Genomic DNA, 22,014 nt, shown 5'->3' on the forward strand with positions numbered 1-22,014 from the left:
AACTACTGAAGCCCATGTACCTAGAGCCCGTGCTCCGCAACAAGAGAAACCACTGCAATGAGAAGCCCATGCACTGCAATGAAGAGTAGCCCCTGCTCACCGCAACTAGAGAAAGCCTGTGTGCAGCAACAAAGATCCAACACAGCCAAAAAAAAAAAAAAAAAACAAACAAATAAATAAATTTATTTTAAAAAAATAAAAGACATATGAGAAGACTGAACAAATCTTTAACCTGTAAGAAAAATAACATCCCTGATCCTAAATTAAAATTAGTAAGCTAAGAGACAAAGGGAGGGCCAATATCTCTTATATATAAAGAAGGAAGAAGGTGGGAGAAGGAGGAAGGAAAGGGGGAGACAGAGGAGGAGGAAAAAAAAGAGAGAGGAGGAGAAAGGGAAGAGAAGGAGAGGGTAAGGAGAAAAAAAAAGAGGGAAACAGAGGAGAAAAAGGCCCAATAACACAATTAAAACATGAACAAGGGCTATGAAAAGAAATACAAATGACTCTCAATCACATGAAAAAATGCTCAACCTAGCTCATAATAAGAGAAATGCAGGAAGGAGGAGAGGTAAGTGGGGCTTCAACATGGTGGCTGTGGCTCTGGCGGTGGCTACGGTGATGGTGACAGTGACGGCCTGGCCTGGGTAGGGCAGAGTTGGAGGTGGTGGTGTTCGCTCTCCCTAGGGGCCGTCAGGAGCTCAGCGGGGACTGAGCCTGGGAGGCCGGTCGGGGGCAGCACCTTTCGGCTTCTGGGACAGCAGCGGCAGCGTTCAGGTTCTAAATGGCTTCAAAGAAGTTGGGTGCAGATTTTCATGGGACTTTCAGTGACCTTGATGATGTCCCATTTAAGATAGAAGACAAATTCAAAACACCAGCTAAAGTTGGTCTACCTATTGGCTTCTCCTTGCCTGACTGTTTGCAGGTTGTCAGAGAAGTACAGAATGGCTTCTCTTTGGAAAAGAAAACCATTGAGTGGGCTGAAGATATTAAGAAAATCCAAGAAGCCCAGTGGGAAGCAGAGCACAAGGCTGAGGAAGCAGAAGCTAAAGTGAATTCTAAGAGTGGCCCAGAGGGTGACAGCAAAATGAGGTTCTCCAAGACTCACAGTACAGCCACAATGCCACCTCCTATCAATCCCATCCTTGCCAGCTTACAGCACAACAGCATCCTCACCCCAACCCGGGTCAGCAGCAGTGCCACAAGACAGAAAGTTCTCAGTCCACCCCACACAAAGGCAGATTTCGATCCTGCTGACTTTGAGTGTGAAGAAGACCCGTTTGATAATGTGGAGTTAAAAACTATTGATGAGGGGCTTCCCTGGTGGCGCAGTGGTTGAGAATCCACCTGCCGATGCAGGGGACACGGGTTCGTGCCCCAGTCCGGGAAGATCCCACATGCTGCAGAGCGGCTGGGCCTGTGAGCCATGGCCGCTGAGCCTGCGCATCCGGAGCTTGTGCTCCGCAACGGGAGAGGCCACAACAGTGAGAGGCCCGCGTACCGCAAAAAAAAAAAAAACCCAAAAAACAAAACAAACAAACAAACAAACAAAACCTATTGATGAGAAGGAAGAGCTGAGAAACATTCTGGTAGGAACCAGTGGACCAGTTATTGGACAGTAACTTGCCTAGAGGTGGCTCTGGGTCTGTGTTACAGGATGAGGAGGTCCTGGAATCCCTGTAACGGGCAACCCTAGATTTCAAGCCTCTTCACAAACCCAGTGGTTTTATAACATTACCACAGTTGGGCAAATGTGAAAAGATGTTGCTATCTTCCAAAGTGTCCCTCCCCCCAATCCCTGCAGTAAGCAATATCAAGTCCCTGTCCTTCCCCAAACTTTACTCTGATGACAGCAGTCAGAAGACAGCCAAGATGGCAAGCACTTTCCACAGCACATCCTGCCTCCGCAGTGGCACGTTACGGAATTCCCTAAAGCCTTCCACCCAAAGCAGTGCCAGTGAGCTCAGTGGGCATCATACTCTTGGGCTTTCAGCTTTGAACTTGGACAGTGGCACAGAGGTGCCAACCCTGAACCATTCCCAGATGCCTTCCCTCTCTGTCTTGTCTGTGTGCACAGAATTATCACCTCCAAATACCTGTCCCACGGTCACACCTCCTAATTCCTCAATGTCACAAGTGCCCAACACTCCCAGCTGTCCCCAGGCCTATTCTGAACTGCAGACGCTGTTCCCCAGTGAGCGGCAATGTGTGGAGACGGTGACCAACATGGGCTCCCCATATGAGTATGTCTTGAAAGCCATGAAGAAGAAAGGAGAGAATATTGAGCAGATTCTCGACTATCTCTTTGCACATGGACGGCTCTGTGAGAAGGGCTTTGACCCTCTTTTAGTGGAAGAGGCTCTGGAAATGCAGCAGTGTTCAAAGGAAAAGATGATGGAGTTCCTTCAGTTAATGAACAAATTTAAGGAAATGGGCTTTGAACTGAAAGATATTAAGGAAGTTCTGCTATTACACAACAATAACCAGGACAATGCTTTGGAAGACCTCATGGCTCAGGTGGCAGCCAGCTGAAACCAGGCCCTGCCTAGGCGCTGCCACGGAGCCCCCGCTGCCAGAGGCCCTGAGGAGACCACCTGTGGTGAAGAAGGGACACACTTCCGGATTTTCTTTTGGGGGTGGAAGGTCAGGTGTAGAGACTGTGCTTGCCAAGTCTCTATGAGCCTAGGTCCTGAGCTGGGGAGAAAGTGGGGAAGATTTGGGCATGCAAATGCCCCCAGAACTGTCCTGGCTCCTTCCATAGTAAAAGTAGTTGTATTCTGAGAAGTGTCCTTCCCACCTTGGCCATCCAGAGAGACTTCTCTGGTCTTGCTGGGGTCTGTATTGGCCTCAGACAAAACCTGGCCCGGCTGCCAAAAGGAACTGGGGAGAAGGAGGTGGGAGGGCCAGGCTCAGTGCTGCTTTGGGGCTAGATGTTTCCCTTCTCTGCAGGGGTGGACTGACCTCTAATCCAAGTTGAGTGCAGTTGAAAGTTTCTTCCAGGGTTTTGTTTTTTTCCCCTTTTAACGACATCACTTAGTGTTACACTGGTTCTGCAATGTCTCTGAGGTGGAAAGAATGCCCTTTTCCCCTTGGGGCCCTGAGTTTGCCTTTTCTGCCAGGCAATTACCATACTTCCCTGCCCCAGCCTGTTTCTTTGGGCCTGGTTTGGACCACAGTCTTCTGCTACCCCAGATTTTAGAGCCCCCTGCTCTAGAAAACAGTTGTCAGTTTAAGAAATCATTGGCCCCTTCCCAGCACATCAAGTGGGGAAGAAAGAGGCTGTGATTTAATCACCCAGCACTAACTCCCCCTCAGTTCTCCCTGGAGAACAGCCTCTCCCTCCAGCCCCTTGCTCTAGGATGACACAATGAATAACACCTAGTCATAGAAATCAGTCTCTTTGGTTTGTTTTGTATTATGTTGTACATCATTAAAGATCTAAATACAAAGGATATATACAGTCTTGATGAATCTAAAGTAATTTGCCAACTATTTTGATTCTTCAGAGAGAACTACTAATAAAAATCTAAAAGGTAAAAAAAAAAAGAAATACAAATTGAAGTACACTGAAATATCATTTCTTACCTATGTTGACAAAAATCCATTTTGACAATATACTCTGGTATATTGTGGAGACATGGATAGAAGTTAGATTTCTCAGAATATACCATGTTTGATAGATTTTACTTTGGAACCATATAAATATTTTACATAATTATAATTATATAATTACATAATTGTACATTAAATTAAACTTCTTAAAGCAACTCCTAAATATCAAAAGCAAAATGTGTTGTTGAGTTGGTGGAATACCCTCACAGGAAGGAATTCTTTAAAATCATTTTTAAACCTTGTTAATTTGATTGTAGATCCCTATCAGTATATATCCAAAGGGGAAAAGTGCCCCCCCCCACCCAAATCTTAAACTGTATCCACTAATTTATGTTGGTGGGAGTATTAATGTTAGTATTCTGTGCCTATTGATGTATTAAGGTTTGAAGAAAATACACAATTATACTGGTATCATTAAGAACCAGGGTTTTGGGCTTCCCTGGTGGCACAGTGGTTGAGAGTCCGCCTGCCGATGCAGGGGACGCGGGTTCGTGCCCCAGTCCGGGAAGATCCCGCATGCCGCAGAGCGGCTGGGCCCGTGAGCCATGGCCGCTGAGCCTGCGCGTCCAGAGCCTGTGCTCCGCAACGGGAGAGGCCACAACAGTGAGAGGCCCACGTACCAAAAAAAAAAAAAAAAAGAACCAGGGTTTTTGGTGAGGAAGAAAGGAGACACAGATAAAGTTAAGTAAAAATCCTGTACTCCTGCATCTGAATTTAAAGTATTAGTATGGGCTTATGATATATTTTAATCTTCAAAAACTATATATTTCCTAGCTCCGTCCACTGAAAAGCCCTAGAGCGCAAGATCAGTAAACACCACTACTGCCAGATGGTTTTCTACAATAACAAAATTTTATGTTATTTTTGAGCTGCTGTACAATCAAGTGTGTGGGCTTTAAGGTCACTGAGCTGCTCAGAGGATCTACTCACTTGTTCTCCTTGTGTCTTAAATACCTGAACTTGCCAGAAACCTGACCACCAGTAAGTGACCACCAATGTACATACCAATTTTTCCTTCTCTTCTTGGGCTTTTTCCATAGTTTCATTCAATTGCTGTTTCAGTTTTTCAATCTGTAGAAAATGGAAATACAGAGGAAGGTAAAGAAATTACTCTGCATCCTAACTTAATTAAGCAGCCTAGTTTTCACATGATATTAAAACCAGTAGGGTTAGAGACATGGAGTAAGGTGGAAAGAAGAGAATAGAGGACATAATCCACACTGTTAACTTGCTATTGCCAGCTTCTAAAACTTGGCTATCATCACAATTGCCTGGGTAACGTGTGTGTGTGTGTGGTAAAAAAACACAACATTAAATTTACCATCTTAACCATTTTTAAGTATATATTCACATTGTTGTGCAGATCTCTGGGAATTTTTCATCTTGCAAAACAGAAACTCTATGTTCATGAGACACTAATTCCTTCTCTTCCCTACCCCTAGCCTTTCTGCATTGTTTCTATGATTTTGACTACTTCAGATATGTCCACTGAAGAAAAACCACACAACCTGAAAGTTGTGAATTAAGTTTTATTCTAGGATTATACTGAGGGCTATAGCCTGGGAAAGAGCCTCTCAGAGAGCTCTGAGGAACTGCTCAGAAGAAGTAAGAGAGGAGTCAGGATATATAGGAATTTCTTGCTGGAAAAAAACATGTAGTCAGACATCGAAAGATTACTACTGATCACAAGGAATGGGCATTTCAAGTTAATGATTTTAGTGCTTTTCTATGTAAGGGAAGATGCAACATCTGGGCTGTTAATCATTCCTTAGATATGCATCTTAACTATCTAGGGTCAGTAACCAAAGCACAGAAGGCTTCCTGTTTTTCTCCATCCTGAATTCCCCTCAGGACCCACCTTGGGGGGTGGCAGGTGGTGGGTAGGGGTAGGGGCTGCAATGGCTGATAGCTTGATCCTTATAGAACCAGAATAGTGGGCAACGTTCATTGTTTACTGGAATGTCGAGCAACATTCCCAGTCCACATACACTTCATATGAGTGGAATCACAGTATTTGTCCTTTTGTAACTGGCTTATTTCACTTAGCATAATGGCCTTGAGGTTCGTCTATGTTGTAGCATATGACAAGATTTCCTTCTTTTTTTTAAAGCTGCATAATATTCCATTGTATGTGTATAACACATTTTCTTTATTCACTCATCCATCAACAGACATTTGGGTTGTTTCCACATCTTGAATAATGTTTATGTGAATAATGTTTATATGAATAATGTTTCAAAAACATGGGTGTGCAATTGTCTCTTCAAGATCCTGCTTTAAATTCTCTTGGAAATGTACCCCAAAGTGAGATTATTGGATCATATGATAATTCTATTTTTAATTTTTTGAGGAACCTCTGTACTGTTTTCCACAATGGCTACACCATTTCACACTCCCACCAACAGTGCACAAGGATTCCAATTTATCTACATCTTCAGCAACACTTGCCATTTTCTGTTTTCTGTTTTGGTTTTTTGGCCCTGAGGCATGTGGGATCTTAGCTCCTGGACCAGGGATTGAACCCACACCCCCTGCATTGGAAGGTGAAGTCTTAACCACTGGATCACCAGGGAAGTCCCTTGTTTTTCTGATAGTAGCCATCTTAATGGGTGTGAAGTGATGACTTGGAGTTTTGATTTGCACTTCTCTTAAATAAGGAATTTTTTAAAGAAAAGTTTCAAGAACAGTACAAAGAATTCTCATATACTCTCCACCCAATTTTGCCACATTTGCTTTCCCTCTATGATAGGTCTATCTAAATATACATATATATGATACAGATGTTTGAAACTTTTTCTGGAGCATGTGAAAATAAGTCTAGGACATCATACCCCTGTACCCCTAAATATTTCAGTATGTATTTCCTAAGAAAAAGGGCAATCTCTTAGAAGCACAATACAATGATCAAAATTGGGAAATATAACATTGATAAAATACTATTATTTAATCTATAGTCCATGTTCAAATTTTGCCATCAATTGTCCCAATGGTGTCCTTTTATTGTAACTTTCCTTCTCCTCGTCCAGGATGTAATCCCTGATTATGATTACACTTAGTTGTTATATATCCTAGTCTCTTTAATCTGGGGCAGTTTCTCAGTCTTTGCCTTTTATGATATCAAAATTTTTGAAAAATACTGGCCAGGGTTGGAGTTGTCTGATATTTCTTCATGAGAAGATTCAGGTTATGCCTTTTTGGCAGGCATACACTGCCTAAGTGATGATGAATCCTTGTCACTGCATCACATCATGAGGTGACTGACATTAATTGTAATCAGCTGGTTAAGATTGTGTCTGCCAGGTTTCTCCACTTAAAAGTTACTAGTTTTCCTTTTGTAATTATTAAGTATTTGGGGGGAAGATATCTTGAGACTATGCAAATATGCTTCTGCTCATCAAAATTTCACCCACGGGGCTTCCCTGGTGGCGCAATGGTTGAGAGTCCACCTGCCGATGCAGGGGACACGGGTTCGTGCCCAGGTCTGGGAAGATCCCACATGCCACGGAGCGGCTGGGCTCGTGAGCCATGGCCGCTGAGCCTGCGCGTCCGGAGCCTGTGCTCCGCAACGGGAGAGGCCACGACAGTGAGAGGCCCGTGTACCACAAAAAAAAAAAAAAAAATTTCACCCACTAGTTTTAGCATCCACTGTTGTTATTGACTGAATCAATTATTACTCTGAAGCCAAATGGTGACTTTTCTAATTCCATCATTCCATAGAAATTTAATAATTTACTGCATTCCACTGTAAGGAAAAACTTTCTATTCTCCCTTATTTATTTATTTAAATAAATTTATTTATTTATTTAAATTTATTTATTTATTTTTGGCCGTGTTGGGTCTTCGTTGCTGCAAGCAGGCTTTCTCTGGTTGTGGTGAGCAGGGGCTACTCTTCGCTGCAGTGCACGGGCTTCTCGTTGCGGTGGCTTCTCTTGTTGTGGAGTACAGGCTCTAGGTGCACGGGCTCAGTAGTTGTGGCACGCGGGCTCTAGAGCGCAGGCTCAGTAGTTGTGGCACATGGGATTAGTTGCTCCATGGCATGTGGGGGGTCTTCCCGGACCAGGGCTCGAACTTGTGTCCCCTGCATTGGCTGGAAGATTCCTAACCACTGCGCCACCAGGGAAGTCCCTCTCCCTTATTTATTAATGTATGCGTTTATCTATTAGTTGTATGCACTCATGGACTCATTTTATTCAGCTGTAATTTATTACTGTCATTATTTATTTTGAATGTCCCAGATTTGGTCAGGGGGAGCCCCTTCAAGCTACCCGCCGTGTCCTTTAATTTTTTTTAACTGACTTCCTGTCACAAGATATTCCAAATTCATTTTTTAGTTCAAATTCATTTTTTACTCACTGCTCTAGTATTAGAATCAATCATTTCTCCAAGGGTGCTGGTATGTTTTAGTAGGAAATCTGAGTAGCTTTTTAAACCAAAAATTCCTTGACGTGGTTATAGAATCAGAAGATACAGAAGTGAAATATTGTTGTAAATAATCTTAGACTAGTTTAAGGAAACCCTGAAAATGTTTTAAAATAAATTGAGACAGTCCTCAGTCATGTAGGACAGGTGTAAAATATAATTAGATTTATTTTGTGTTGATTGAACAAAGCTTTAAATACCAAAACCCATAAGTGAAATCTCCTAATTTTGTCCAAGATATAAGTTTTCAAAACACACTTCACTTCTAATATTTCTATAATTAACATGAAGTAAGACTATAAACAGTTTATAACGCATTTCTAGGATATAGCACAATGAGTAACAAAACTCTAAGAGAGCTAATTGACCAAGGCATGTTGAATCTATTTTACTTCTTCCTCCCAAAGTAGTTTCTTTGGTTTTAATGGGTATCTATGATTGTGAGAAAATTATGTATTTGCTACAGCCAGATGCTGGTCTTTTTTTTTTTTTTTTTTTGCGGTACGCGGGCCTCTCACTGTTGTGGCCTCCGTTGCGGAGCACAGGCTCCAGACGCGCAGGCTCAGCGGCCATGGCTCATGGGCCTATTCGCTCCGCAACATGTAGGATCTTCCCAGACCAGGGCACGAACCCGCGTCCCCTGCATCGGCAGGCGGACTCTCAACCACTGCACCACCAAGGAAGCCCAGATGCTGGTCTTTGATACATGGAGGCAGATGAAAATCAGGAAATACCAGTGATACCGATAAATGCAGACCAATATCAATTAGCTAATGCAGACCACAAAGCTTCTAGATAATGAATTTTGAAAATTATTTGCATGGCTGGCCTAAAGGCTTATTTTAGAATAATACTTTATAGCAGACAATTTTAATAATGCATACTATTCAAAGAATAATTTTAAAAATGGAAGTCACCTAGGAAAGAGAGTTAAAAAGAGTAATATACAAAAAAATTACACCTTATTTAGTAAAACACACAAAATCCACACAAATGTTCAGTTGTCCAATTTCTCTGATATGCTTCCAATATCATCTTGATCTTAGTTTTGATTTCTATTAACTTTTTCAAAGCATCAGTGCAATCGCAAGCCATTCATTCAGGCATGCAAAAATATTTTAATGAGTGCCTTCTATGTACCAGGCCCACACTAGGTGCTGGAGATACAGCATTCAACGACAATTTAAAAAGGCCCCCAATTCTTTACTTCTGTGAAGTTTCATTCTAATTAGGAAAAGAGAAAATAAATACATAAGTAACATGCATATAGTATGACAGAAGGTAATAAATATTACAAAGAAAATAAAATAAGGGAGATGGTTTAATTTTAAACAGGGTAGTGAGCAAGGGTCTCCCTGAAAATGTGGCATTTGAAAAAAATTATGGAATCATTCATGAATTTGCATGTCATCCTTATGTAGAAGAAATGCTCTGCATCACTCCAATATGTATACTGAAGCAAACACATAAAAACGATTAAAAATGGGTTAAGGAACATATAAAAGATGCTTGGGGCTTCCCTGGTGGCGCAGTGGTTGAGAGTGTGCCTGCTGATGCAGGGGACACGGGTTCGTACCCCGGTCCGGGAAGATCCCACATGCTGCAGAACGGCTGGGCCCGTGAGCCACAACTACTGAGCCTGCGCTCCAGAGCCCACAAGCCACAACTACTGAGCCCACGTGCCACAACTACTGAAGTCCGCGTGCCTAGAGCCCATGCTCTGCAACAAGAGAAGCCACCACAATGAGAAGCCCGCGCACCACAACAAAGAGTAGCCCCCACTCGCCAGAACTAGAGAAAGCCCACGTGCAGCGACGAAGACCAAATGCAGCCAAAAATAAATAAAATAAATTAAAAAATATATATATCAAGTGTTCACAAAAATGTGGATAAATGGGAACTCACTTTAATACATTGCTTGCGAAAGTATAAATTGGTATAACCTCTTTGGAGTTCAATTTAAACCCTTGTGAAGTTGAAATTATGCATACCTCATAATATAGTAATTTAACTCCTAAGTGTCTACTCTAGAGAAACTCTCACACATGGGCACAAGCAGACATACACAAGAATGTTTACTGAAGGTCTATTTGTAATAATGAAAAAATGGAGTCTGACCCATAGGGTGGTATGAACAAATAAATTTTGATTTATTTATTTGATGGAATATTATAAAGCAGTTAATAAAGAATGAAAAAATAAAGCATGCTCATTATCAACTTCTTAAAAATGAACTGAATCATGTGAATTTTGTAAATATACCACAAAACATGTTTTATAAAAAAAAGTTGCAAAAGATATGTACAACATGACACTACTAATATAAATTTTAAAACAAGACTATAATATGTTTTATTTGTGGATGTATAATACATAAATAGTAAAAATACAAAAACATACATGGGAGTGAAGCATGGTGTAAATTTCCTTGGGTGTCCATGGGACTCATAGAGGCAGATGGGAAAGAGAAGAATTTAAGTCACACCTAAGTTCCACCCACTAGCTGTGAGACTTTAGGCAAGTTACCTGTCCTGAGAGTTAATTTCTTTTTCTGTAAAATGGGAATGACAATTTGTAGCTACAGGGGGTTATTAAAAGGACTAAATGACATAGCAGAGGTAAAGTACTTAGTATAGTGCCTGGCACAAACAGGGGCCCCAAAATGTTAGTTTCCTTCCCTTTTTTTCCCAGATCTAAAATGATAGCTCTGCTCCCAACATTTCAACAAAGTTCAATAAGATAAATTCAAGATTCAACAGGCCAAAAAGAAGAGATTCAACTTGCTGGGTTCATAACCATGTGATCACGGATTATCAGTGAATTGCTTTATAAATCATTAATTACTTAGGTAGTTATCAGTATCATAAAATATATATATAGGTCATATATCATGCTGTTGCTTTTTAAATAAAGTTGATCATAATGTTCCGTTAGGATCATCAATCTTTGTTTCAGGCAAGAAAACATGGGACAAAGCTGAAAATAAGAAAGAGACAATTCTGACAGTAAAGCCATTCTGAAATAACATGTTGTTTCAAGGACAGATAAAGTCAACTGAAGTGTCTTAACTATGTGATGAGATTTCAAGGAATTAAAATCCTTGAAATATATAACACACCAGTATAACCACAGAGATAGTTACTAAGGCTCAGGAGGGTTTCTACCTACCTACCAGATTATCTTTCTCCTGATCCTGTTTCTTCAGGTAGTTCAATACAGACATCGTGTCTTTCTCCATTCTATACTGCTGTTTCTTTAATTCCTCATTACATTTTGCCAGTCTCCGGGAAGTATCACGATACTCAATCCTAGAGAGTTCTGTGACTTCCAGCCTAGCCTCCCAAAAGGAGGCATTGGCCTTGGCTCTCTCCACGGCAGATTCCTCAACTTTTATCATCTTCCTGCACAGGAAGAGGACATTGACAGCATATAACTATTTCTCTACTACATTAGTATTATACCTTTCTCTTTATTGTTATTTGTTTTGCTTGGCATTTGCTTAGCACATATGAGCAAATACTGTTGGATAAATGAGTTAATAAGAAATATATATGGTCTGTTAGCCTCAGTGTTTCTCATTGTTGATAGGTGCACTGCAGCTGCATGGTCAAAAATAGAAAACATATGCTAGTGAGTTCCAGGAATGTGATAAGCCCTTGGCACTTCTAAAAAATGCTAGACTAATTACACAGTTAACTTTTTAAAAAATCACACTGTAGAAGAATACTTATGTAATAAATTGGGGGGAAAAGTTACAAATAAATTTGTATATTGGGCTATCATTTTATAAAGAAGAAAAAGAATATTCCAAAATGATAGTAGTGGTTATCTTTGGATGATGGGACTACAGGTGGTTTTGTTTTCTGTTTGACTTTCCATGTTTCTAAACTTTCTGTATTGAGCATGCATTACTCTCTTAAACAAGTTACTTTATAAACTTTGCAAGGATTTCCTTGTGGTCCCATATATAGTGTTGTTGGACAACGTGTATGACTCCAATGTGTCTAGGAACCACTAGGGTCATCCAATAGATTTAGTGGCAATCTAGCAGCAACTCCGAGCCTGCAAAGCTTTAGTGCTAGCGCAATACTATCCACCTCAGAAATTCCGATCAGTTTGCGGAAACATGAATAATTACCTGAATTGGTCAAATCCTTTATGTTTTCCTTTGAAACAAAAGGGATCCTTGAAAAAGCCCAAGGAACTACTTCAATCACCCAGAGATCCTTTGGATGTCCACGATCATCTCAACCACATATCTGAGATCGATCAGGCTACCGGCAAAAAATAATGAACCCAGAGCACCAGAGCACAGTTCTTGTGCGGGGGAGGGGGGGGGAGATCCAAGTTAAAGCATACACAAGCAGACACCTTAATTTGTTTATTTAATAAATATTAAGCATCTGCTATGATCCAGGTTCTCTTCTAGGTGCTGGAGATACCGTGAATAATGCTTAGTGCCTATTCTAGAGAAGCTTAAAGCCTTGAGCAGGGCTTCCCAACTACGAATATTATGAACTACACGATTCTTTGTTTAGAGTGGGGCTGGGGGTTGTCCTGTGCAGTGTAAGATATTTAACAGCATCCTTTGTCTCTTGTCCACGAGAGTCCCCAGATGTGACAACCAAAAATGTCTCCAGATATTAACAAACGTCCCCTGGTAGCCAAAAATCACCCCAGGCTGAGAACCACTGGTCTAGAGCAGTGCCACCCAACAGAACTTTCTGTGATGGTGTTAATGTTCTATCTCTGGGCTGTCCAATACAGTCACCACTACTAGCCACATGTGCCTACTGAGGAAATGCAATGTAGCAAGTACAAATGAGGATCTGAATTTTTAATTTTATTTAATTTTAATTTTAATAGCCACACGTGACCGGTGACTACCCTATTGGACAGCACAGGCCTAGAGGATCTTTGATATCCTAAAACATGTTATCCTGACCTTCACTTCTAGGGTCGAACTAACCCTTCCTCCTCATTCTCAATTCTTTTTCCCTCCACTGGCACTTAACTTCATTCGGTCCTATGTTACTTCTCTTCTTTGGGAACTTATCTGCCTCCTCCTCCTCGTTCGTTGGCGCATTACATATAGGCAGGGACTGTGTCTAAGTTACTTCAGGGTCCCAAGCCTCACACTCTTGTCTTAGTTGAAGTAGGATGGTTTGGCATGCATTTTGGTAATATGTGAACAATGGGGCCTGTCCTTCTCAGAAGCGGGGAGAGAGGAGGGTCCAGGAGGGGAGGCGGGAGGGCGCCAGTTGGCCTGCCCCTGAGAATGCCGGGAGGGTAGGCCCAGGGAGCAGGGGCCCCAGGGTGGCTTCTCCTTACTTCTTCTTGTCTTTGTCTTTGCCTTTGCCTTTACCTATACCCTTCCCTTTCTTTTCGTCCTTTCCCTTCGATGGCATCTTGGCTTCTCCAAGGGCCAGGCTGCCGTTGTCGCCTCTTTGCGCCGCCCAGGCCCGGATCTGTCTCCAAGGACAACCAGCACACCGAGCCCGTAACTATCCGCGCGTGCCGTTGCCGGCGCTCAGAGAGCGCACGCGCCCGTGACGTAGCCCCGACACCGCCCCGCGGGGCCCAGTCCACTGGCCGGGCGCAGGGGGCGGGGCGGAGATTGCGCAGAGGGCGGCGGGCGGCCGCCCCGTGGAGGCGCACGCGCGCGGTAAGTGTGAGGGCGCGGACGTGCCAGAGCCAGCTGGGGGCCGGGACTGGGAGGGCCCCGGGGCGGGCTGGTAGGGCGAGAGGGCAGCGTCGCGGGCTGGGAGGCCGGAGCGGGCCAGCCCCGGGCGGCTGCGCGACGGCGGGGGCGCTCTCCCCTAAGGAGGCTTGGCTTCGCGGCGGGTCCGGCCGGCGCGCCGCGGTCGTCAGAGCGCAGCTCCCGCCGGGTTTGCAGCGTTTCGCGTCTCGCCTGTGCGTTCTCTGCTTCTCTCGCGCTGCAGCCGCCGTGGTCGTGGCCGCGTCACTCTCGTCCCTGCTCCGCCTCTCCCGAAGCTGCCCCCGACTCTTTGGGTTTCCTTCTCCCTCTCCTGGCTTTTAACTCTTGCTAATTCTGTAAGGGATGGCGCAGCCAACGGTCTTCCCAGGCCAAACATTTTTTGGTGAGGCAGTTGAGGACTTCTCTGAGGGGGGCTGGGGGTGACGCGGGCAGCGCCTGCTGGCGTCGGAAAGCCTGGCGGGGAGAGAAGAGCTGCCCCCTGGGTTGGGAGAGGCTCCGGGGCCTCGAGGAGAGTCTTTGAAGAGGAGTGTGCTGGGGTCAGGCTCTCGGTCCCGTTCTGTACTGTCGTGGCCGGCGCTGCCCGCCCAGGGCCAGCCCCGCGTTTTGGTTTGGGTTTGGTACCCCCCCCCCCCCCCCACGCGCCGCTAGCACACCAGTGAAAAGGAGTAGTACTGAAAGGTACTGTTCGCCTTTTTCGGAGGATCTCTGTGCTTCTGCCTTCATTCAGTGAGTTAGTCTGGGAGTCACTGAGGAAGATAGGGAATTCTAGGTGCGGGGACAACAGTTAGAAAACTTGTGATTGAAGCTCTGGCTGTGCGTTATTCTCCCTTTCAAATTGAATTTTAAATTTCTTTAAAAACTTCATTGTACATCTTCCTTCTCCATTTCGCTAAAGAGAACTTAATCCCTACACCGTTTCCAGAGGTCTCTGATGCAAACCCCACCACCACCTTTTTTTTTTCCACGTACGTTGTTTCTGAATTCAGTGGTTAGGGGGAACATGCTGATTGGTGTTAATATTAATGAGCACTGGAAATCTTTTTAGCCATACCATCTGCTTGCATGATAGTGGCTTACCCTCTTCCTGGTGCTTTCCCCTCCTCTATTTATTTGCATGTCACATTTCCGTGAGCCCATGGTGGAATTATCATACATTGAAGGGGTTTATTCTCATATAGAAGCTGTAAAGTTATTGATTTTATGTGTCTAAGATTCTGAACATGCACCCTATTGATAACTTGCAGAAAAGAGAGGGTAGGGCATCTTCTGTCAGAGGCCTTACATTCGAAATTCATTCTAAAAAATTGGTTACTGTGAATATGAAAGTCAGTCCAAAACTTTTGTTGTCTGTAGACTCATTTATAAACATGAAAATTTGACTGTAACAAGATTATTTCTTAATATATATGCATAATACTTTCCTTACATGTACATTATAGTTATTTTATTATACAGCATATTTTTATTGACTTTAAGTTTGATTTTGTAGTTAAAGCTGTTGTAACTTGAATACGACTAAGAAATGCCCAGATTCACACTGTAATAGATGTAGTTCTAGAATCTGTAGTCTTCTGAACCTCCACATTCTCTGCCAAAAAACTGGATGTTATTATTCAGTCATATGTTTGTAAAAAACATCCAGTGGTACAGATAGTAGAGTAGGAAGTTGCTATTTAGCAATTCATCTGGTAGCATTTCCTTTCATACTTTCTTGTAGGTAGTTTTACTATGAAGTTTATTTCGCTGAATAAATTTGCTTTGTTTTATGTGATTTATTTATTTACTTTTGGCTGTGTTAGGGCTTTGTTGCTGTGTGCGGGCTTTCTCTAGTTGTGGTGAGCAGGGGCTACTCTTCCTTGTGGTTCGTGGGCTTCTCACTGTGGTGGCCTCTCGTTGCACAGCACGGGCTTTAGAGCGCAGGCTCAGTAGTTGTGGCACACGGGCTTAGTTACTCTGCAGCATGTGGGATCTTCCCGGACCAGGGCTCGAACCCGTGTCCCCTGCATTGGCAGGCGGATACTTAACCATTGTGCCACCAGGGAAGTCCCATGCTTTGTTTTATTGTTTAGAATGCTAATGCTTTTAAAACTTGGGATAAGCACTTAGTGTTTTATTGACTTGGTTTTGTAATTCTTTTTTTGCCCAGTTTGCATGGTTCCTGGTCAGCATAGAAATGTGGAGTGTCTCGGCTGAATCCTCGTGCAGACAAGATCATTATGGTCCTGGTAGGTAGGGCAAGTATCTGGATGTGAGGTAACATCTCTGCTATCTTTTTTTTTTTTTTTTTAAACATCTTTATTGGAGTGTAATTGCTTTACAATGGTGTGTTAGTTTCTGCTTTATAACAAAGTGAATCAGTTATGCATATACATATGTCCCCATATCTCTTCCCTCTTGCATCTCCCTCCCTCCCACCCTCCCTATCCCACCCATCTAGGTGGTCACAAAGCACCGAGCTGATCTCCCTGTGCTATGCGCTGCTTCCCGCTAGCTATCTGTTTTACATTTGGTAGTGTATATATGTCTATGCCACTCTCTCACTTTGTCCCCACTTACCCTTCCCCCTCTCCGTATCCTCAAGTCCATTCCCTAGTAGGTCTGTGTCTTTATTCCCGTCTTTCCCCTAGGTTCTTCAAGACTTTTTTTTTTTAGCTTCCATATATATGTGTTAGCATACGGTATTTATTTTTCTCTTTCTGACTTACTTCGCTCTGTATGACAGACTCTAGGTCCATCCACCTCACTACAAATAACTCAATTTCGTTTCTTTTTATGGCTGAGTAATATTCCATTGTATATATGTGCCACATCTTCTTTATCCATTCATCTGTTGATGGACACTTAGGTTGCTTCCATGTCCTGGCTATTGTAAATAGAGCTACAATAAACATTTTGGTACATGACTGTTTTTGAATTATGGTTTTCTCAGGGTACATGCCCAGTAGTGGGATGGCTGGGTCATGTGGTAGTTCTAAAGCTGTAAATGTACTTCATTTGCCCCTGGGTTGGTTTTGTTTTGTTTTCCTGAATTGGATTTTCTGTCTTTGCCAAAAGATGTTAACTTTTCTCTTGTCCCATTGATTGTAATACCATCAAGTGTGGAGTTGCTCAAAAAGCCAAATAAGAACTTAGGATTGTATCTCAAAATACATATTATTTCTAATTTTTTCTTTCAGTAGTTCCAGAATTGGGTTTACCCTCTAAAGTCATCTGTGAGTTTATTCTGGTTTAGCTTGGAGACCGAGTTTCTACTCATAAATCATCCTTGAAGTTGCCTGATAGCTGATGCTGTTTTATAAGTAGAAGAGACCAGGTGAACAGTTTTTGGTTTTGTTTTCACATACCCTTTAGAATCTTGGATGCATTTATTGTCATCTGAAGGAGGCTGATAAATATTTCTGAATATCATGGAGAGTTACTTTCATCCTACTGTTTCATTATATGTAGTACAAATATAGAATTCTATTAAATAACTATCATCTTGTGATATTGTTGCAGGAAGGGGGATGCCTTCCAGGGTCCGAGAGTGGGCTCTTGTCTAACACTCAGAAATGAATTATCTGAGGAGACACATGTGCTGCCAAAGCAAGAGATTTATTTGGAAGGGGCACCCGGGTGGAGAGCAGGAGGGTAAGGGAACCCAGGAAAACTGCTGTGCCACGTGGCTCGTAGTCTCAGGTTTTATGGTAATGGGGTTAGTTTCTGGGTTGTCTCTGGCCAGTCACTGTGACTCAGCGTCCTTCCTGGTGGCACACACATCACTCAGCCAAGATGGATTCCAGTGAGGAGGATTCTGGGAGGTTGGTAGGACATATGGACTGGTGTCTCCTCTCTTCTTTTGACCTTTCCCGAATTCTTCCAGTTTGTGGTGGCTTGTTAGTTCCGCATTCCTTACCAGGACCTCCTGTCACAATATAACTCATGCAAATGGTTACTGTGGTGCCTGGCCAGGGTGAGCAGCAGTCAGAGGTTCCCCTAACAATATAATGACTAGTTCACATCCCTACAGAGGATAAGGAATCCTGGAGATAAAGGATTTAATCTTATAAATTTTCAAATCAGTTTAACATTCACTGTTTTACTTATATACAGAATCTGTTACCACAGATTATTGTCTATTGGCAATTTATTTGCAAAATATTCAATTTTTATTAGTTGTCCTTTCTGACAAAACCATTACACAGGACTTAAAGTTAGGTGAGGTTTTTTTTGAATTTATTTATTTTTTTTATAGCAGGTTCTTATTAGTCATCCGTTTTATACATATCAGTGTATACATGTCAATCCCAATCTCCCAATTCATCCCACCACCACCACCACCACCACCCACCACTTTCCCCTCTTAAAGTCAGTTCTTTAAGAAAAGTTATGTACCGGAACTTCCCTGGTGGTCCAGTGGTTAAGAATCTGCATTCCAATGCAGGGGACGCAGGTTCGATCCCTGGTCGGGGAACTAAGATCCCACGTGCTGCAAGGCAGCTAAGCCCATGCGCCACAACTACTGAGCCCACGTGCTCTGGAGACCCTGTGCCACGACTAGAGAGAATCCCGCTTGCTGCAACAAAGAGCCTGTGCTGCAGCAAAGATCCTGCATGCCGCAACTAAGACCCGACACAGCCAAATAAATAATAAATTAATTAATTAAAGAAAAAAAAGTTATATACTCAAATTTCAAGCCTGCTTATCTGAATTTTCATTTCATGGATCTGTCAAATGTTCATTCATTTAAGAAATGTTTAGTAGGTACAGTACCAACTGAATACCAGGCTCTGATAGCTTGAGGGATACAGTGGGAGACAAGACAGGGCCCTGCCTTCAGGTGGCTTACAGTCAGGTGTATAAGGTGCTGACCTGGACATTGACCTCTGAGAAAACACAATACACATAGCTTCCTCATTGGAAGCTATGCACAAACAGTTAACAATAAAAATCACCAAGCAGTGATGGATAAAGCGGAGATGGTATGGACCCTAAGTGCTACAGGAATTTGGAGGCATGAAAGACTGTCAGAAAGTTTACAGGAGGAGGTAGGCCGAAAGTAAAAGGGAAGGCTTTCTGGGAGGGTAGAACAAATGAGCAAAATCAGTGTGTGCTTGAGACAAGGAGTAATTTAACTAGAGCAACGGTTCCCAAAGTGTGGTCCACGCACCAGTAGTATCAGCATCATCTGGTAACTTGTTAGAAATGCAGATTCTCAGTCCCAACTTGAGACCTATTGAGTTGCAAATGCTGACAGTGAAGTCCAGCAATCTGTGTTTTGTTGTTGTTGTTGTTTTAAAATATTTATTTATTTATTTGCCTGTGCCGGGTCTTAGTTGCAGCACGTGGGATCTTCGTTGTGGTGTGCAGGATCTTTGCTTGGAGGCATGTGGGATCTAGTTCCCTGACCAGGGATTGAACCCAGGCCCCCTGCATTGGGAGTGCAGCGTCTTAGACACTGGACCACCAGGGAAGTCCCCCAGCAATCTATGTTTTAGCAAGCCCTCCAGGTGGCTCTGGTGTGTGCTTAGAGCAAAGGGTTCTTGTATGAAAGTAGTGGGCAAAAAACTTTGGTTAAGGTAGCCTGGGACTTAGAAGGACTTAGAATGTTAGGCAAGAAGTTTGTCTTTTAATCCTACAGAGCAGAGTCACCAGCTTGAAACTTGAGAGCTGGATTTGGCCCACAGATATGTTTTGTTTGGCCTGCATGGTGGTTTTTTGAGTTTTGTTTTTGTTTTTTTAATAGAATTAGTTGTCACTAGTTAAAAAGCCAGATTCTACATAGAAATCTGTGCTTTTAGCTTATTTTGAAAAATCAGAAGACCTGGCAATACTGAGCCTGTATTTCATCATGGCAGCAATTTGTGGGAACAGCAAGCAACTTACCCTTTAGATGGGACAAGATGGGACATGTGCTTTCCAGTTTACACAGTCCCCACAACTTCCTGTTGATTACACACACCTTTACTTACTTACGTTTTCTGCCTGACCCCAGTAGGTATTTCAGTATTTGAGTTTGTAACTTTTGTGACTGGGAAATTGATGAAAGTTTTCAGAAGGAAAGTGATGTGACTTATATATTCATTAATTCTTTCAACAAACATTGATGAAGTAACTAACCATTGCACATGCCAGGTTATGCAGTGTTCTCAAAGGTGAGAACATTCTCAAAGGTGAGAACCCCTGCCATGATATGGGTTACAGTCTAGTGAGAAAATGATGAAAGTAGTATTTAGGAAGATAGTAGCGTATGGGTTTGAGAAGAGAGACATTGGTGACTGGAAGACCAGTTAAGAGGCTATAGCAGTCCAAATCTGAAGTAATAAAGGCCAGACTTTAGATATCAGCAAGAAGCTAGGAAGGAAGAAAGAGTTGGGAAAGATACTGCAAAGCAAAAATCGTCAATCCTTGATAAGAGATTGGGTATGAACGAGGAGAATTCAAAGATGATGAAGATTTTGAGTTGTGAATTAGGAAGTTTGTGGTGCCATTAACAAAGACAGGAAATTAGAGGATCCATTTAACCGTCTCTGTATGGGGCGGGGGCATGGAGGAAGGGAGATGTTTGGAGGTGCCAGTTTGAGGTGTCTCGTTTTGAGTTGAGTGTATTAGCATGTACACAATATGAGTGTTTTTAAAAGGAAAATTTAATAGAAATATTGTCAAGATTGCATGCTTAGGGGTAGATACCACTCATTCCATCCTAGGATACCAAGGGAATACCTGGAGAAGCATTGAAGTTGTAAACAAAATGTAAGAAGACCTTTCTTGAAAATGTTTGCTTTGGAGGCCCTATAATTAGAATTTATAACATTGTTCACATCCTCTCTTAAATGTATAATTTTCAGGTTTATGTTGCATTGGTAAGTTTAACTTTCTCTTTCTGGGAGAATAGAATATACTATATAAACTCAGATGCTCAAAGGCATTTTCTGAGTATCAGTACCACCCTTCAGAATTTAAGTCATAATTTGCTCATGAGGTAGTTCAGGGATGAACATTGTCATAACTGTTGCTCTGTTGAGATAGTAGCCAAAGTTTTTTCTCTTATGATCTTATGTTTGCAGTGCTTGGTTCCCTCTGCTTTTAAAGAAAAATTTTTTGTAACTGTGGTAAAATATATATAACATAAAAATTGTCATTTTAACCATTCTAAGTATACAATTCAGTGGTATGTGTTATATACTCAGTGTTTTACAACTATCACTACTATCTATTTACAAAACTTTTTCATCACCCGAAACAAAAACTGTGGACCTGTTAAGCAGTAATTTCCATTCTCCCCTCATCCCAACCCCTGGTAAACTCTAATCTCCTTTCTGTCTCTGAATTTGCTTATTCTAGATATTTCATGTAAATGGAATCATATTTTTTGTGTGTGTCTTAGCGTAACATTTTCAAGGTTCATCAGTGTCGTAGCATGTATCAGAACTTCTTTTTTGTAGCTAAATAATATTCCATTGTATTTGTGTATACTATATTGTTTATCTATGCATCTGTTGATGGACACTTGCGCTTTTTCCACTTCTGACTGTTGTGAATAATGCTGCAGTGAACATTGGTATAGAAATATTTATTTGAGTCCCTGTTTTTAATCTTGTGCATATGTACCTAGGACTGGGATTGGCTTAGTCCCTTTTAACCACATACTCATTATGTAATAGTGCCACTCTCGATCACATTGTGGAACACACAACTGGTAATTGAGTTCTTCACAGCCAAAAAAAAGACCTCACAAAGTGCATAAACTTATGTACTTTGTGTATGGATTAGCTCTTTAATCACGGCCCCCCAATACATGTGCACACATACATTTACACAGAAATGTACTCTAGCTTTCAGAGGGAGTGTGCCTTGCCTCCCCTTGTTATTGCTGATTTTGTAAACAAGTGATTTTATTAGAATGGCTGCAGTTGTAGTTTGAAAAGAAATTGTGAAAGAGGAGAAAGAGCCCAAGAGTACTAGACTACAAGTTAGGAGATTAACTTGGTGATCTGGTTTCCAGAGCCTGAATAGATTGGAAACAGAAATGCAAAAAGAGATAATTGAATCAAAAATAGGCATACTGACAAGAGAGAAAAAAAGAGAACTTTGGTCTTATGAGTATCCATGTCCATCTTCTATAGGTTGAAAAAGTGTTGTTCAACATTAGTTGAGGGAAACAAAGCGGAAAGCCTAGAAGGAAAAGAAGATATTGGTAAGTAACCTATATAAAGTAATACCCTACTTTTTCATAGGTCAGATTTATGCTTTCTTATTTCTAGCTGAGAGCTCATAGTAAATGGAAA

The 22,014-nt window shown here is 42.1% G+C and overlaps 3 protein-coding genes across 47 annotated transcripts in view; 2 read left to right on the forward strand and 1 right to left on the reverse strand.

Moving 5' to 3' along the window:
• BBOF1 (basal body orientation factor 1) overlaps window positions 1–13,542 on the reverse strand; it is a 40,211-nt gene extending 26,669 nt beyond the window's left edge. For all 3 annotated transcript variants that reach the window (XM_059055856.2, XM_067028111.1, XM_059055855.2), the window contains exons 1-3: window positions 13,360–13,542; window positions 11,201–11,429; window positions 4,615–4,680 (exon numbers count right to left, since the gene is read on the reverse strand). In XM_059055856.2, coding sequence (XP_058911839.1) covers window positions 4,615–4,680; window positions 11,201–11,429; window positions 13,360–13,436 — 372 coding nt within the window. In that variant the 5' untranslated portion in view covers window positions 13,437–13,542. The remainder of the gene's footprint in view (window positions 1–4,614; window positions 4,681–11,200; window positions 11,430–13,359) is intronic.
• On the forward strand, window positions 697–3,449 carry LOC131751953 (ubiquitin-associated protein 1-like). The gene is given in 3 exon segments (XM_059055945.2): window positions 697–1,298; window positions 1,552–1,603; window positions 1,605–3,449. Coding segments are annotated over 3 exon segments (1,494 nt in total). The 5' UTR covers window positions 697–781; the 3' UTR covers window positions 2,530–3,449.
• Window positions 13,543–13,610: 68 nt separating the features above from the next.
• ENTPD5 (ectonucleoside triphosphate diphosphohydrolase 5 (inactive)) overlaps window positions 13,611–22,014 on the forward strand; it is a 43,798-nt gene continuing 35,394 nt past the window's right edge. For 2 of the 43 annotated variants that reach the window (XM_067028118.1, XM_067028139.1), the window contains exons 1-5: window positions 13,772–14,129; window positions 14,643–14,712; window positions 15,894–15,972; window positions 16,924–17,060; window positions 21,853–21,923. The gene's annotated coding sequence lies outside the window, so the exon portion shown is untranslated. Of the gene's footprint in view, window positions 13,694–13,771; window positions 14,426–14,638; window positions 14,713–15,893; window positions 16,001–16,923; window positions 17,061–21,852; window positions 21,924–22,014 lie in introns of those variants that run through there. The other 41 variants (XM_067028152.1, XM_067028121.1, XM_067028130.1 and 38 more) reach the window with 37 other exon arrangements.

The sequence above is a fragment of the Kogia breviceps genome, chromosome 3, assembly GCF_026419965.1.
Source record: "Kogia breviceps isolate mKogBre1 chromosome 3, mKogBre1 haplotype 1, whole genome shotgun sequence".
Classification (NCBI taxonomy): domain Eukaryota; kingdom Metazoa; phylum Chordata; class Mammalia; order Artiodactyla; family Physeteridae; genus Kogia; species Kogia breviceps.